This window comes from Narcine bancroftii, chromosome 8 (assembly GCF_036971445.1).
Source record: "Narcine bancroftii isolate sNarBan1 chromosome 8, sNarBan1.hap1, whole genome shotgun sequence".
NCBI classification, from domain to species: domain Eukaryota; kingdom Metazoa; phylum Chordata; class Chondrichthyes; order Torpediniformes; family Narcinidae; genus Narcine; species Narcine bancroftii.
Window position 1 is genome coordinate 20,701,277 of NC_091476.1, and position 17,364 is coordinate 20,718,640.

At 43.3% G+C, this 17,364-nt stretch overlaps 1 protein-coding gene across 11 annotated transcripts in view; it reads right to left on the reverse strand.

Annotated features, from left to right (window-relative positions):
- tex11 (testis expressed 11) overlaps positions 1-17,364 on the reverse strand; it is a 150,940-nt gene that overhangs the window by 45,307 nt on the left and 88,269 nt on the right. For 10 of the 11 annotated variants that reach the window (XR_011342918.1, XR_011342919.1, XM_069893077.1 and 7 more), the window contains 2 exons: positions 13,954-14,039; positions 8,349-8,405 (listed from right to left, as the gene is read on the reverse strand). Coding sequence is in view for 9 of the 11 variants with exons in the window: in XM_069893077.1 (XP_069749178.1) it covers positions 8,349-8,405; positions 13,954-14,039 (143 nt within the window). In the remaining 2 variants the exon portion in view is untranslated. The remainder of the gene's footprint in view (positions 1-8,348; positions 8,406-13,953; positions 14,040-17,364) is intronic. The other variant, XM_069893073.1, reaches the window with a different exon arrangement.

The window sequence follows — 17,364 nt, forward strand, 5'->3', positions numbered from 1 at the left end:
ACCACGTCCATCAGCCTCTGGAATGTCTGAACTGTGTTTTTAACCCCAAAAGTCATCCTCAGGAACTCAAACAAACAGAAGGGTAGACTAGGATTTGGAGATAGCCCCTAATGGGGTCGACCTTGGAGAATATCCGTCCCCCCTGTATGTTCACAGTGAAGTCTTGTATATGGGGAACTGAATACCTGTCTGGCGTGGTGGCCTCGTTGAGGCAGTGATAATCCCCACATGTTCTCCATCCTCCTGCTGCCTTCAGTACCTTGTGATGCCCAGGGACTGTTGGACCGCCGCTCTATCCTCAGCTCTTCCAGCTTCCAGAACTCCTTAGTGAGGTCAGGTTTCTTGGGGTTGGGGGGGAAGGCAGCGTGTCCTGGTGTGTAGGGAGGCCCTTAGTGAGGATGTGGTGCAGTACCCCATGCTTTGGTTCTGTTGAGGCAAACTATGGTTCAACAATGGAGGGGAATTCCACCAGGTTAATGCAAACTCGTGATCGTTGGCGGTGACAGAATATAGGTGGGGGTAAGGTAGCTTGGCCTCCCCTCAGGGTAATGTCTGGAAGGTCCTGGCTTGCACTAACTGCTGCCCTTTTATGTCCACCAACAAACAATAAAGTCTGTTCCCGGTAGTGGTTGCTGAACTGCTGCCAGGGTGAACGTCCATGTGAACTGGCTGTTCCCAAAGCGAAGCGGGATTGTGCAGGTGGTGAATGTTTGGATGTTGGATTTGTTTGTGGCCCGGGCCTGGTTGTCCATTGTGGGTATCACAAGCTAAGGGTGGCAAGATGCTGATTTCAGCTCTGGTGTTGACTAAGAACCATCGCCCTGATAGGAAATCCCACATGTGGAGGCTGTCTCATTGGCTGGCCACTGCAGCCACTAGCAACAGTTGGCCGTGGCGTTTCCCTGAAACACACAGGGAGAGCAGAATGACAAGCCTATGCCACCGTTGGTGATAGAAATATAGTGCTCACTGGGGATGGGGGTCCATTGGCCTCCTGGTCATCTGTGATGATCTAGTTGTCCGCTGTGCTCGAGGCCTTGCGACTTGGTCTACCATGATGCTGGAGTTTCTCTTTGCGCCCAGAGGGTGTCCGCTCAAGCTGCAACCTTCCTGGGGTTGCTGAGGTCCTCCCCGGCGAGCAGAAATCAGGTACCCTCAGGTAGTTGCTCCAGGAAGATCTGCTCAAAGAGCAGGCAAGGCCTGTGGCCATTGGTTAACAGTAACATGCCATTCACAAGAACGGAAGAGGTCCTGTCCACCAAATCATCCATGTGCAGCACTCAGGTCGTGCACTCATGTTTCAAGAACCTGAAAGTCCGAGTTAATAGTTCTTTGATAGCCATATATTTTGCCTGCTTCAGAGGCTGCTGGAAGAAATCAACACCCTGGTGGCTGTAATCTGGTCGAGCAAGCTTACCACATAATAATACCATCGTCGGGACCAAAGTGCCATTTGGACCAGTTGGGGTTACCAATATAGCACGTACAACTGCAGAGCGTGAAAGCAAGATACTGACACGAGGGGAGTACAGTTGATATTAACTTTATTAACACTTCGTCCTGCCTTATAAAGGCCCTCTGGGCCTGGTGGTTACACCACTTCTGGCAGATATGGCGTCACTGACTTGACAGCTGTGGATAGGCTGGCATTCCTGCCAGTGCTCGCTGTTTCTCACCATGTGGCTGGCAGCATGTGAAGAAAGCCAATTTCGTCAGCATGGCTCTTGCAGGATCACTGCGTTTGGACGCCATCTTGCATGTTGGGACACCGTGGGTTGCAACAACTCTATGTCTATGCCTAAAGAAATCTCTTGGTGCCTGCCACATTGACCACCGTCAGTGGGCTGATATCGCCTCAAACCATGCATCTTGGCGCCTCACAGTTTGGTGGGCAGCAACCTCCTTTGAAGAAGACCGCAGAGCCCACCTCACTGACAAAAGGCAAAGGAGGAAAAACCCAACACCCAACCCCAACCCACCAATTTTCCCCCGCAGCCGCTGCAACCATGTCTGCCTGTCCCGCATCGGACTTGTCAGCCACAAACGAGCCTGCAGCTGATATGGACTTTTACCCCCTCCATAAATCTTCGTCTGCGAAGCCAAGCCAAAGAAGAAGATGTCAACATGCTGTGAATCATTTTTGAACAGAAATGCAAGTTTGCCCACATACAAAATACAAGTTATAAGTCAAAAGCTACACCAAGTAGTGCCCCAAAGTCTATCATCAACAAAGCATAAATCAAGAATGTTATGCAATATAGTTTACTAGCCTAGATAAATCTGGCAATATCATCCAAATAAATCCACTTCCCCAGAATCAGCATTCATTTGCACCGCTAAACATCCCCAAACTATGTGACCTTGCTCTCAGTACCACTTTCTGCAATTGGATCTGTAACTTTCTGTCCCATCGGCTTCAATTAATGAGGACTGGCCTCAGCTCTTCCTTCATAATCATCAACATTTGGACTCTGCAAGGCTATATACTTAGACTCGTATATCCATGATTGTATGGCCAAACATCACGCCAACTCCAGCTATAAATATGTGCATGACACTACAGTACCATCGTAGAAAGAATCTCTAAAAAAGATGAGTCAGAGTACTGTAAAAGGGACTAGTGGCTTGGTGCCAAGACAACAACCTCTCTCTCAATGTCAGCAAGACCAAGGAGCTAATTATAGATTTCCAGAGGAGGGGCAGAGCTCATTTCCTGGTCAATATCAATGGTGTTAAAGTGAAAATAGTAGACAGTTTTAATTAGTAGGTGGAAGCATCTGCAAATGACGTCCTGGCTGACCCAAGTCAATGCAATGGCAGAGAAAGTGCACCAGCACCTCAATTTCCTCAGAACCCTGGGGAAATTGGGTATGTCACCAGCATCCCTCAATTTCTACAGGTCCATCCTTAAAAACACCCTTTCAAGGTACATTGTTGTGAAGTGCAGGAACAGTTTGGCCCAAGACCACAAGCAATCGTAGAGGATCGTGAACACAGCTCAGCCATCTCACACATAAACACCCCTGTCACATTTGTGGCCCGAAATGTGAAGTTAATAACACTTAGAACGCAAGTTTTACCAGTTAAACATCTCCGTGTCTTTATTCTCCAGCTTTCATTGTTCCTCCATTTCGCGCTCTTCTCTCTCTCTCTCATACCACGTGACTTCCGGTCAGGTGAATACATCTCATGCATATTCATTATCATGACATCCCTCCTTTTACCAGAAATAAACTTTACACCTCAATGTTGAAATGTAAACACCGTCACCTTATCAATATCCCTCGGAACCAACAAACAAACAAATTCAAACTCCTTCTACACACAATGTAACATTAACATGTTGTAACTAACTGTAATACAATAACTCAACTAACTAAAATGTACTACATACAGCACTCATACACGCACTTCGATATATGATTAAATCACTGTCCCAATGTTCTTTTATCAATCCAACTGTCACACACTTAGAAATACGGCACAAAGTCTTCGTATCGTTTAGGCGCTTTCCTGTCTCATTTCGGCCTTCCTGTGACACTATCGTGGCTACTCGGTTGTTCACTCTCAGCGTCGAAAAAAAACTGCTCGCCACGGCCTCGGGTGCTTCTGGCCCTCTAGTCACTTCATCAGGAATGCTGGTAACCGCCTCAGGAACATCATCTGGTCTCTCTACTTCCCCGTTGGCTTGCGGCCATTTCGGAGTTACTTTATGATAGTGGATACCTGTGGTCCTCATGTATTCAGCAAATGTCTCTGAAATGAATTGTGGACTATTGTCAGAGTATAGCGTAACAGGCAATCCATATCTTGCAAAGATCTCTGCTAATGCTGGTATTGTTATTTCTGTGGTCGTGGACCTCATCACAACGTACTCATAGTATCTGCTGCAGTAATCTATCTCTACCATGATTGATTCACCAGTTGGTAAAGGTCCAAGAAAATCAACGGCTACGTCGATCCACGGTCCTGTCGGGAGTTGCGTACTCCGGATCGGCTCTGGAGGATTACTCCTACTTGTGATTTGACATCCATGGCAAGTTTTGACGAATTTCTCTGCGTCTTTATCACAACCTGGCCACCATACTTTACTCCTGAGGTTTTGCTTGGTACCAACAATACCTAGGTGTCCTTCATGAGCTAAGGATACGATCTTCGGTCTCAACCTCTGTGGTATCACCAATCTACAACCTCTCAATACACACTGTCCGATGCAACAAAGTTCGTCTCTAATGGGAATGTAAGCCTTGTGAGTACACTTGTCCCATTGTCCACTCTGGATACATTTTCTCACTTCCATGAGTTATGGGTCATGTTCGGACTCTCTCTCGACTTCCTTCGTGGTCACAGCTTTCGGTGTCGACTGAAGCGTACAAAGCTCTGTGCTTCTGTCCCCAAATCTGACTTGGATTGTGGGCCTCCATCCTTCACCAATCTGGACGGCGGATCAGCAATGTTTACTTTGCCAGCAATGTGAACTACTTTGTACTTGTAGGGTTGGAGTCGGAGTACCCATCGCTCTATTCTGGCACACGGTTTGGATCTAGCGGCATAGATCACCTCTAATGGTTTATGATCTGTGATGAGTTCAAATTCAATGCCATACAAATATGCATGGAACCTCTCACAGGCCCATACAAGTCCGAGTGCTTCTTTCTCTGTCTGAGAATATCTTCTTTCCACATCTGACAACGATCTGCTGGCGTAGGCAATTATTCTTGGTCCTACATCAAGTATCTGTACCAACACAGCTCCTAAACCAACAGGACTAGCATCCGCTATGACTTTGGTTGGTGCAGCCAGATCATAATATCCAAGAGTATCAGCATCTGTCAGACTTTGCTTCAGCGTTGTGAACGCTTTTTTCTGCTCCGATCCAAAATGAAATGGTACACCTTTCCTGGTTAGTTTCCTTAGTGGTTCTGCCACTGTAGCAAAATTAGGGATGAACTTTGCGCAATAATTGACCAATCCTAGGAAACTCCTCACCTCCGTGGCGTTCTGGGGTGCACGTGCATCTGCAATAGCCTTCACCTTGGCCTCTGCTGGGTTGAGTCCTTCCCGTGTAAGTCTGTGTCCCATGAAGTCCATTTCTGACACACCGAACTGGCACTTGTTTCCATTCACGGTATGGCCTGCCTCCTGTAGTCTAGATAGTACACGCCTCAACCGTCTGTCATGCTCCTCCTTGGTGGGTGCATGGACTATGATGTCGTCAGAAATGTTGGCAACTCCAGGAATGCCTTGAATCACTCGATGGATTTCATATTGGTAGATCTCAGAAGCTGCATTAATGCCGAACGATAGTCTTTTGTATCGGTACAATCCACAGTGAGTCACAAATGTTGTTACGTCTCGGGATTCTGGGTCCAGCTCTAATTGATGATAGCCCCATTTTGAATCAATTTTTGAGAATATCTTACTGGTAGTTAACTCTTGAAGTAGACTGCCTAAAGAAATCTCTTGGTGCCTGCCACATTCACCACCGCCAGTGGGCTGATATCGCCTCAAACCGTGCATCTTGGCGCCTCACAGTTTGGCGGGCAGCAACCTCCTTTGAAGAAGACCGCAGAGCCCACCTCACTGACAAAAGGCAAAGGAGGAAAAACCCAACACCCAACCCCAACCAACCAATTTTCTCCTGCAGCCGCTGCAACCGTGTCTGCCTGTCCCGCATCGGACTTGTCAGTCACAAACGAGCCTGCAGCTGACGTGGACTTTTACCCCTTCCATAAATCTTCGTCCGCGAAGCCACGCCAAAGAAAAGAAATTTCCTTCACTGTTGGTATAGGGTGTCGTTCTCGAATTATAGCTTCATTGGCCATTCTCATATCAACACACAGTCTTATGTCACCATTTGGTTTGGGCACAATCACTACAGGGCTAACCCATTGCGTCGAATGTTCCACAGGTTCAATAATGTCTTGCTCTATCAACTCTTAAATTTTGGCTTCGACTTTCCCACGAAGTCCAAACGGAGTTCTGCGCACTGGTTGCGCCTTGGGTTTGACCGTTTTGTCCACCACTAGCTTTAGTTGTCGACCTTTCAGCTTTCCTACTCCTTGGAAGACTGCGGGGAATTCTTGCTTCATATTCTCGTATGACTGAACTGAATTGACACGAGCTCCAATATGAAGTATTGCCAGGTCTTGCGCTGTGCTTCTACTCAGCAATGGTTCTCCCCTCTCGTCGATGACAACAAACTCTGCCTCGGTGTACTTATCACCATCTTCAACAGTTGCAGTAAAACATCCAATGGTCTGCAATGGCTTGGTTGCTGTATATGGATACAGTTTCTTGGAGCACTTCCTTGAGGTACAGATGATCTTTTTCCTTTTCAATTTCTCCCACAAATGTCGATCAATTACATTACTGTCACTGCCTGAGTCTACAATGACCTGAACTGTCACACCACCAATGATCACTGGGACCTTCTCATGATGTACATCATTCAATGTAAATTGATAATATCTCTGTCCATCTTGGTTATCATCATCATCGTCACTTTCTGGGTCACCGTCTATATGGCGGATAGTGTCTTTCTTTCCAGGATACTTTCCTTTCCCCCCAAGCTTTGCCTTTGGAGGCTGTGCTCTTCCCTTTCTGGTCTGCATTGGACTTGCTTTTGCACTTCTTTGCAAAGTGGTCTTTACCTCCGCACTTTCTGCAAACTTTGACTTTTGCTGGGCAGCATGGGTCTTTTCCAAAATGACCTCTGTTTCCACATCGATAACACTCCACGTCATGTCTCGACGTATATCTTGGCTGGTTATGCGATAGCCTCTTAACTTGCTGGCTTGAGTTGTCCTTCAGGGTCATGGTATGAAATTGCCCCTCAACAGCCTCTAATGCAGCAGCAATGGCTAAAGCATCGGTGAGCTTCAACTCACTCCCTTTTTCCAGCAGACGTCTCCTGAGCTTGTCTGATCTGCAGTGCTGCACGACTTGATCCAATAATTGGTTGTCCAAATCAGCTGCCATGTAATTGCATCCAACAGCCAGTTGGCGCAATCTCGTCACATACTGAGCAATTGTTTGTCCATCTTCTTGTTTCGTTCTCCGAAACAAATGGCGTTGAAATGTAGCATTTGGTGTCACTACATAGTGTGCATTCAATGCATCGACCGCTTTCCAGTATTCATCCTTCCTACCTGTATTCAAAAGGGTCTTAAAAGTTTCCCGAACTGCGGGTCCTGCAGTGAAAAGAAGTAACGCCCTTCTCTGCGCTTTTTGTTCCACCATATCGCTATCGAGAAATAGGCCACGACTGTCGGCGTAGGCTTCAAATTCTTCCAGCCATGCCTTCCACTTCACACTTACAGTGCTTGCATCACCAGTCGGGTCAAAATGAGGAACACCTCGAAGTGTTAAAAAATTAGCTTCTGTGCCTGCCATGAGGAAACTTTTTTCAGCCCAAAGCCACCGAATCAAAAATCGAAATTCTTATCACATTTAAGTTCCAAAATGTTGTTGTTTTAATCCTCGTCGCCAATGTCACATTTGTGGCCCGAAATGTGAAGTTAGTAACACTAATAACGCAAGTTTTACCAGTTAAACATCTCCGTGTCTTTATTCTCCAGCTTTCATTGTTCCTCCATTTCGTGCTCTTCTCTGTGTCTCATACCACGTGACTTCCGGACAGGTGAATACATCTCATGCATATTCATTATCATGACAACCCCATTCACCAACTACCTCAAAAACTCCCACTGCCTTGGAAAAGCCAACCAACCATTAAAACTCTCGTTCAAAGTAACGCATCTTTCTTGCTGCACTATGCCCAATATGCCTAACTGTCTGGTCATAAAATAATCTCTGCATCTTGGTACATGTGACAATAAACTTGAACCATCATCACCATACTCTGGCTAAAATGTACATCATCTGTGAAATATATTGCAATTACTTGCCTAGACTACTGCAACAGCAATTAAAAACTTTTAACTCTAGTATAAAGGACAAGGTTAACAAGTACATGGGAACACCATCTATACCTACAAGCTCCCTTTCAAGTCCTGATGGGGAAATCCATATTAATTATTAAAAATACACAGGTTGGGTGGAAGAATATCTTTTTAGAATCAGAACTGGTAGAGAGAAACCTGTGTGCATCTAATCAATATGCATCTCATTTTGTTAATAAACGACAAAGAAGAAGAACCAAGGAGACCAGGAACTGCAGTCGGGTCTCCATGTCAAGAAATTGAAAACAATATGTTTCAATGGGAAGCATACAAAGCTACATTTATCCCATCAGTAATATTGCAAATATCTTTAACAGAGCACATAAAAGGAATCAGTAACATTGGAACAGTAACATTCAGAAATCAAAGTTACAAGGAAGTTACCTTAGGCTTTTATCATCAGCTTCCGAAGTAGATGACACCAGGCAAATTAAACTTCTGCTTAAAATAAATTGTGGAAAAACATGGAATGATTTATTTCAGCATATAAAAAAATGGCCTACACTCAAAGATGGTGTTAAGCCTTGGAATAAGGGGTAAACCATTTAACAGAAAGTTTCATATCTCAGAGAATTAGGAATCTTAAAAATTCTCTTATAGAAAGCTGTGAACCCTGAAACAGAATATATTCAAGTCCAAAACAAATACGAGTTTTGGTCTTTAGAGGTTATGAGAACAGGAAATAAAGAATCAAAAAGCACTAATACACATTATCAAAAAATTCATGTGTACCTTTAAGAAGACTCTACAGGTTTATTAGCCAGCACACCTATGTCTTGTTATCAAGAGCTGTATGATTCAGTGCTGTGCAACATTTATGAAATACCATGTATGTAGATCAGAGGCTAGGTCTTGAAGAGGGAATGGTCTAGTGATCAAGATTTCAGAGGCACTTGGGCCCAAAACGTGAAATTACCTCCTTTTCCACTGGCACCTTGTCCCAGGAATTAACTGGGAATTTACTGGGGCAGGGTCCAGTGGAAGAGGAACAATGTCCAAATGCTGGCGCCAAATGACATCATTACATGCCAGGGCGTTTGCTGGCACTGGTGTGCAGTTAAAACCAATGGAAAGGGACAGCAGAAAGTTACCACCTGTTTCCAGTTGAAGGTAGAACACTCCGATCCCCAGGGATGAGTTGTGTTCAGTGGAAAAGCAATTAGTGTCCCAGTTCAGGGTGGCCCAGTGGAAACGGCACAAAGGGCTTCCTATCCCGGAACACTGCACAGCCAATTAACTGGGATGCCAGTGGAAAAGGGGCTATTGATTGATGCCTTGGAAGATTCCTGGAGTTTGGAATTTGAGAGATGACGTCAATCAGTCATGAAAGACAAGTTTGTTAGGTGGGAAAAAAGCAATCTGCTGGTGGGGTACAAATTTTGGGGCATGGGTTAAAATAATGGCATCTCTAAGAGGAATCCCACTTTAAATAGCATAACTTTAGGTAAAGTAGCACTTTGAGAACATTGATTAGTGACCAAAAACTGATATCCTACAGAACCACATGGGGGAAGAGACATAGGATAGGAAATATCATGCCCTACAAATTTGGCATAATTTCATGAATGATTCAAGAGCGACATTTAAATGAAAATAGTTGCAATTGCAATTACTAAAGTGTAATTTCAAGACATGCTTCGTTCAATTGAACTGCAATACCTGACTGATTTTCCAAGCCCATGTACTGTCTCTGCAGACTAATTCCTCAGATGGAAAGCATCAAGTGAAGACCAATTTGACTACTCAAAAATCCTGCAAAATGATCTCCAGGATACTGCAGTTGGTCTCAGTACAGAGGCTGCTCAATTCCAATTGATACACTTTGTAGTGGAGGTGAGGTTTGTGTGAATAATGCTGGATAATTCAGATGAACTCCCTGTTTCCTTCAAAAGTCATACCATTTGAATATTTTATGTTCAGAGAGTCAGAGTTCCACAGAACAGAATGAGGCCCATCTTATTCACACAGACCAAGCCAGTCCCATTTCCCTGCCATCAGCCTATATCTCTGGAAACCTTTCCTCTCCATATACCTGCCTAATTTTTTTTCTGAACAATTAATCCCTGTCCTACTACTTTCTATGGTAGCTATTCCACATACCCACCACCCTCTGTGTGAAGAAGGTGCCATAAGAACATAAGAAATAGAAGCAGGAACAGTGCATCTAGCCTGTTATGCCCAGTCCACCATTTAATAAGATCAAGATTGAACCAGCTATGGACTCAGCTCTATCTAGGTGCCTTTTTACCCTTAACCTTCAATTCCCCTACTATGCTAAAATCTATGTCTTAAAAGTACAAATGAGGCATCTTATACTTCTTGCATGGGCTCAGAATTCCACAGGTTCCCTTCTCTCTGGAAAAAACATTCCTCATCTCCACTCTAAATCTACCCCGAATCTTGAGGCTACATTGCCTAGTTGTCGTCCCACCTACATGGAAACTAATTCCCTCCCCCCCTCATTCTTCTGAATTCTAGTGACTACATCTCTCCTCATAGATACGCCCCTCATGTCTAGAATCAACCTGGTTCCACTGAACTTCTAAAAGCTAGTATATCCTTTCTGAAGAAAGGAGACCAAAATTACCATGATACTTCAGGTGCAGCCTCACCAGTACCCTGTACAGTTGTGAACTTCCCAACTCAAGTTCAATGAAGGCAACATTCCATTTACCTTCTTGATTACTGGTACCTACAGTTTTTTTTTGAGATTCATGCACAAGCTCTCTGCATGATCTTTCACCATTTAAATAATAATCTGATCTACGATATTTCCTTCCAGAGGATAACCTGCATTTACCAAACATTAAGCTACATCTTACCACTCAGCAGTCCATCCTCTCCATCATTTGCTGTTCTACTCAATTTAGTGTTATCAGGAAACCTAGATACACCACACATGGTCCCCTTTCCAAAATTGTTAATTTATACAGTGAATGGTTGTGGGCTGAGCACTGACTCCATGGCACTCACTCACCATATACTGTCAAGTAGGGTTCTTTTTCTTATCTTCCAAAGGGCCAACATTCATTTAAGCCACCCTTTTCCACTTTAAATAATGTACTATATTTTTATATTTTGTGTTAATTTAATTTTATAATCTCTTTCCTTTTCTTTATTGCTTGCTTAGTGGTTCTTCACTGCTTTTTAATGCTTTCCCAATCTTCAAGTTTCTCACTACTCTTGAGGTTTTAAGTTAAAGTCTTCCATTATTTCCTTAGCTATTCAAGGCTGGCTCTCCCCACCTTCATGTCCTTCCTTTCAACTTCTGTTAGGCACTGAAAAATCTCTGGAAAAACTATTCCACTGTTCCTCAACAGTTCCATCATAGAACCCATACCCTAGTCTATGCAAGCCAACTCCTCCCTCATCTTGCTGTCATCTCCCTTGTTTAGGCATAAATTATTGGATTTAGATCACTGTTTCACCCTCCATTCGTACTGTGATCAATTCTTACTGAAAGGATTGGTAAATATCAGACCATGACATTTACTGAACTTTACTGTTTACTTGGAGGTTCAGTGCCTCGAGTCCCTTTTAGAAATCTTTCCCCCTCACCTATTTGCTCCTCATGATCTTACTAACCTGTTAGATACCCCCTTAACATGGGAAGAAAAGTCCCTGTCTGTCCAGCATCTTATGATTCGTCTTTCAGTCTTGTGAAAATTCTTGTGAACCTTCACTACATCCTCTCCAGCTGAATGATATCCTTCCAATAGCTAGTTGACCAAAACTGTGCACAATGTACCATGCAGTTTCACCATCTTATACCATCATGTACACTCCATGACCAATGAAAGCAGTTCCTCGATTTACCATCTTCACCACCCCATCTACCTGCATCACCACTTTCATAGAACTATGTACAGGTATATAATCTTTTATCGAAACCCCTGGGACAGACACTTTTTGGAATTTTTCAGATATTAGAATAGTAACATCAGTACATTAGGTAACTGCTTTGATTTCAGATTTGTGCAAAACAAAGACATACTCCAAATAGAATAGTCTCTGAACGGGGTGGGGGGTGGGGTGGGGTGGATAAATGAGCATAAAGATAGTCCATAAAATTACTTTTTATATTTAAGTAATACAGTAAAATTTCAAACATAAACTTGCTCAAACTAAGCTAAACACCTGAAAATCTGGTGACCATCCTCTTCAGTTGGAGTCTTTTTTTTTATGATCAAGCTTCAGCAAAAACTCTACTTTCTGCCCGACCGATAACAACAGATGCCTCTTTTTTGCCTCTTTCAAACAATTATCACCTAAATTTAATCTTTCCAAGAGGCATTTGTTTAGATATGAACAAATTAGACATTTTGTTCAATCTAAATTTTCAGATTTTCAGCAAATTTCCAATACTAATATTCTTGATCAGTTTTTTAATTTATGGTTTTATTTTCATGGTTGATCATACAATAATTTATTGGATTTAAATTCAGTTCCTATGACTGGGATGAAGAACAATATTTGAACTTAACATTTTCAGATGAAGCTTAATGATTCCACATTCTGTGCAAGACATTGCGTATTTAAGGTGGTTCATAGAACTTAATGTGCAACTCCAAACTTAAATAATCTCTCTTTTATGTTGACATTGATTCGTTATGTGAGAAATGTAAAATTTTTGAACCTTCTCTGATCCTTATATTTTGGGAGTGCCCAAATTTAGAGATAATGTGGAATCTTACCTGTTAATTGCTTTGTTTGGTTTTTCTCGTGATCCAGATAAACTTACATTGGCATCTCAGGAAAAAGTTTTAGCTTTTACCACGTTAATAGCCAAACGAGCAATCTTATTGAAATGGAAAGATGATTCACCCCTACTTGTACACAATGGTTATATGATGTAATGCCCTATTTAAGTTTAGAGAAAACTAAATATTAAAGATAGAAAGTTTCAATTTATGAAAATGTGGGACCCATTCTAAGAATTTTTTTATAATTGGAAGAATTAACAATTATTGTATGTTCCATTGCCTGTTCTACAGTGGTCGCTAGTGATTCCACATTATAGATTTTTAAAAATTAATTTAAAGGTAACCTTGGTTAGAGGGAGGGGTTAGATTAGATTTAGTTTTTAGTATTGTTTCTTTTTTTCTCCTTTATTTTCTTTATTATTTAAATAAATGGGTTTAATATGGTTGCATAGATCATTTCAATTAAATGTTTGATACACTATAAGCAATTATTGATGTAGCTTTATCCACTCTTTTCATCATCGGCTTTTTTTTTAAATGTGTGCTGACTTGTATACAAATTAATTATTATGTAATTATGCTTATATGTTAAACGCAATAAAAATATTTTAAAAAGATAATGACAAGCTTCCTTTTCTGCTTCTCTGTTACTGAAAGAGGACTCTACAGGTCTTTTTGACATTTTCACAGTCTTCAAAGTCCATGGGCAGCAGAGAAATGTCAGACTGGTAGGAGCACTGAGACGCAGTGATTAATGGGGGTGGGTGGCGCCAAACGCGAGCTTTGATGTGCAGGAGGCTTCAGTTTTCAGAATTTTGGATAAAAGATTATGTACCTGTATAACCCAAGTTGAACCATAAAGATGAAAGTTGTATTAACTAGGTATTTTACTGAATATGATGTTGAGCAAATGGCACAAGGAACAAGATATACTGATTATTTAAAATCAGGTCATTTTTAACAAATACAAACAACTTGAAGTTTCTATCAACTGCAGATGACCAAGTGAATACCAAATTTTCATATTCTGTTGGTACTTCTGCATATTAGAGAGCAATATGTAGACAGCTAATTAGTGAAAACTTCCTGGTGATAATTGGCATCTTGGAAGATTCTCCAATCTGTTAACTCTGAACTGTACAAGGGTAAAAAAAAAGACAAACTGTACAATGAAGTTAAAATCGAGTGCAAGCACGGAATTAAGGTGTATAATATCACCAAGTTCAAGTTGCATAGGAAATTCAGTTTTGGATATTTACTGTACCAATTTAATACCAGTTTCATACCGGAGAGCTGTGAATAATTGAATACTGTCTTGGGAATGTTCACATAAATATTCAAAAGCTTTTCTAGCAGCATCCTCCTGGCCATTCTGAAAATTAAGGAGTGCAAGTATCATTAATCTTAAAATATCACATCACAGGATGCATTTCAACTCTCATTTTTCTAAGAGCCGTGAATAATCAAGTACAGTATTAGGAATGTTTACATAAATACTCAAATATTGCATCCAATAAAAGGAACAAATATTTAGTTAACTCAGGATTAAACACACCATTGATACAGCAGGATTGCTTTGTCAATTTTTCACTCTGAGGTGTTAATGCCGCTCTTATTGGCTTTTGTCCATCAATCGGATATATCCAATCCCTTATGAAAAATTAGCCTGCGTTTCAGATGAATTTTTTTATTTAAATCATTCACTATAATATTTACAATGTCAATATAAGGTTTAGAGCCATTCAAAAGTATTCACTTTAATCAATGCCATAACAGAAACCTTAATACTGTCTTCTTTCTTTGGCTTGGCTTCGCGGACGAAGATTTATGGAGGGGGTAAAAGTCCACGTCAGCTGCAGGCTCGTTTGTGGCTGACAAGTCCAATGCGGGACAGGCAGACACGGTTGCAGCGGTTGCAAGGGAAAATTGGTTGGTTGGGGTTTTTCCTCCTTTGCCTTTTGTCAGTGAGGTGGGCTCTGCGGTCTTCTTCAAAGGAGGTTTCTGCCCGCCAAACTGTGAGGCGCCAAGATGCACGGTTTGAGGCGATATCAGCCCACTGGCAGTGGTCAACATGCCAGGCACCAAGAGATTTCTTTAGGCAGTCCTTGTACCTTTTCTTTGGTGCACCTCTGTCACGGTGGCCAGTGGAGAGCTCACCGTATAACACGATCTTGGGAAGGCGATGGTCCTCCATTCTGGAGACGTGACCCACCCAGCGCAGCTGGATCTTCAACAGCATGGACTCGATGCTGTTGACCTCTGCCACTCGAGTACTTCGACTTTAGGGATGAAAGCGCTCCAATGAATGTTGAGGATGGAGCGGAGACAACGCTGGTGGAAGTGTTCTAGGAGCCGTAGGTGATGCCGGTAGAGGACCCATGATTCGGAGCCGAACAGGAGTATGGGTATGACAACGGCTCTGTATACGCTTATCTTTGGGAGGTTTTTCAGTTGGTTGTTTTTCCAGACTCTTTTGTGTAGTCTTCCAAAGGCATTATTTGCCTTGGCGAGTCTGTTGTCTATCTCGTTGTCGATCCTTGCATCCGATGAAATGGTGCAGCCGAGATAGGTAAACTGGTTGACCGTTTTGAGTTTTGTGTGCCCGATGGAGATGTGGGGGGGCTGGTAGTCATGGTGGGGAGCTGGCTGATGGAGGACCTCAGTTTTCTTCAGGCTGACTTCCAGGCCAAACATTTTGGCAGTTTCCGCAAAGCAGGACATCAAGCGCTGAAGAGCTGGCTCTGAATGGGCAACTAAAGCGGCATCGTCTGCAAAGAGTAGTTCACGGACAAGTTTCTCTTGTGTCTTGGTGTGAGCTTGCAGGCGCCTCAGATTGAAGAGACTGCCATCCGTGCAGTACCGGATGTAAAAAGCGTCTTCATTGTTGAGGTCTTTCATGGCTTGGTTCAGCATCATGCTGAAGAAGATTGAAAAGAGGGTTGGTGCGAGAACTCAGCCTTGCTTCATGCCATTGTTAATGGAGAAGGGTTCAGAGAGCTCATTGCTGTATCTGACCCGACCTTGTTGGTTTTCGTGCAGTTGGATAATCATGTTGAAGAACTTTGGGGGGCACCCGATGCGCTCTAGTATTTGCCAAAGCCCTTTCCTGCTCACGGTGTCGAAGGCTTTGGTGTGGTCAACCTTCACTTCAAGCCAAAGCCCAGGAACAGTAAAGCCCCGAGAAAGAGGTTCAATGTTGGAAACCTGCAGTCAGACGAAGCGAGAGGAAACTTCCAGGCAAACCTAAAAGCAAAGCTCGATGATGCAATCCGCCTCATGGACCCGTCCCCTGAAACCCTCTGGGATCAGTTGAAGACTACCATACTGCAATCCACTGAAGAGGTACTGGGCTTCTCCTCCAGGAAAAACAAGGACTGGTTCGACGAAAACAGCCAGGAAATCCAGAAGCTGCATCAACAGGTAACTAATCAGTATAAACTATTAATTAGAAATGAATTTGATCTTCAATTCAGAATACATTTACAAATGGAAGGAAAATGTCTAAGAGCACACACCATCTTGGTACAACTTTTCTGGTGGGTTTAATCTCTTTTTTTTCTTCTTTGGTTTGGCTTCGCGGACGAATATTTATGGAGGGGTAATGTTCACGTCAGCTGCAGGCTCGTTTGTGCTGACAAGTCCGATGCGGGACAGGCAGACACGGTTGCAGCGGTTGCAAGGGAAAATTGGTTGGTTGGGGTTGGGTGTTGGGTTTTTCCTCCTTTGTCTTTTGTCAGTGAGGTGGGCTCTGCGGTCTTCTTCAAAGGAGGTTGCTGCCCGCCGAACTGTGAGGTGCCAAGATGCACGGTTTGAGGCGATATCAACCCACTGGCGGTGGTCAATGTGGCAGGCACCAAGAGATTTCTTTAGACAGTCCTTGTACCTCTTCTTTGGTGCACTCTGTCTCGGTGGCCAGTGGAGAGCTTGCCATATAACACGATCTTGGGAAGGTGATGGTCCTCCATTCTGGAGACGTGATCTACCCAGCGCAGTTGGATCTTCAGCAGCGTGGATTCGATGCTGTCAGCCTCTACCATCTCGATTACTTCGATGTTAGAGATGAAGTCGCTCCAATGAATGTTGAGGATAGAGCGGAGACAACGCTGGTGGAAGTGTTCTAGGAGCTGTAGGTGATGCCGGTAGAGGACCCACGATTTGGAGCCGAACAGGAGTGTGGATATGACAACGGCTCTGTATAAGCTAATCTTTGTGAGGTTTTTCAGTTGGTTGTTTTTCCAGACTCTTTTGTGTAGTCTTCCAAAGGCATTATTTGCCTTGGCGAGTCTGTTGTCTATCTCGTTGTCGATCCTTGCATCCGATGAAATGGTGCAGCCGAGATAGGTAAACTGGTTGACCGTTTTGAGTTTTGTGTGCCCGATGGAGATGTGGGGGGCTGGTAGTCATGGTGGGGAGCTGGCTGATGGAGGACTTCAGTTTTCTTCAGGCTGACTTCCAGGCCAAACTTTTCGGCAGTTTCCGCAAAACAGGACGTCAAGCGCTGAAGAGCTGGCTCTGAATGGGCAACTAAAGCGGCATCGTCTGCAAAGAGTAGTTCACGGACAAGTTTCTCTTGTGTCTTGATGTGAGCTTGCAGGCACCTCAGATTGAAGAGACTGCCATCCGTGCAGTACCGAATGTAAACAGCGTCTTCATTGTTGAGGTCTTTCATAGCTTGTTTCAGCATCATGCTGAAGAAG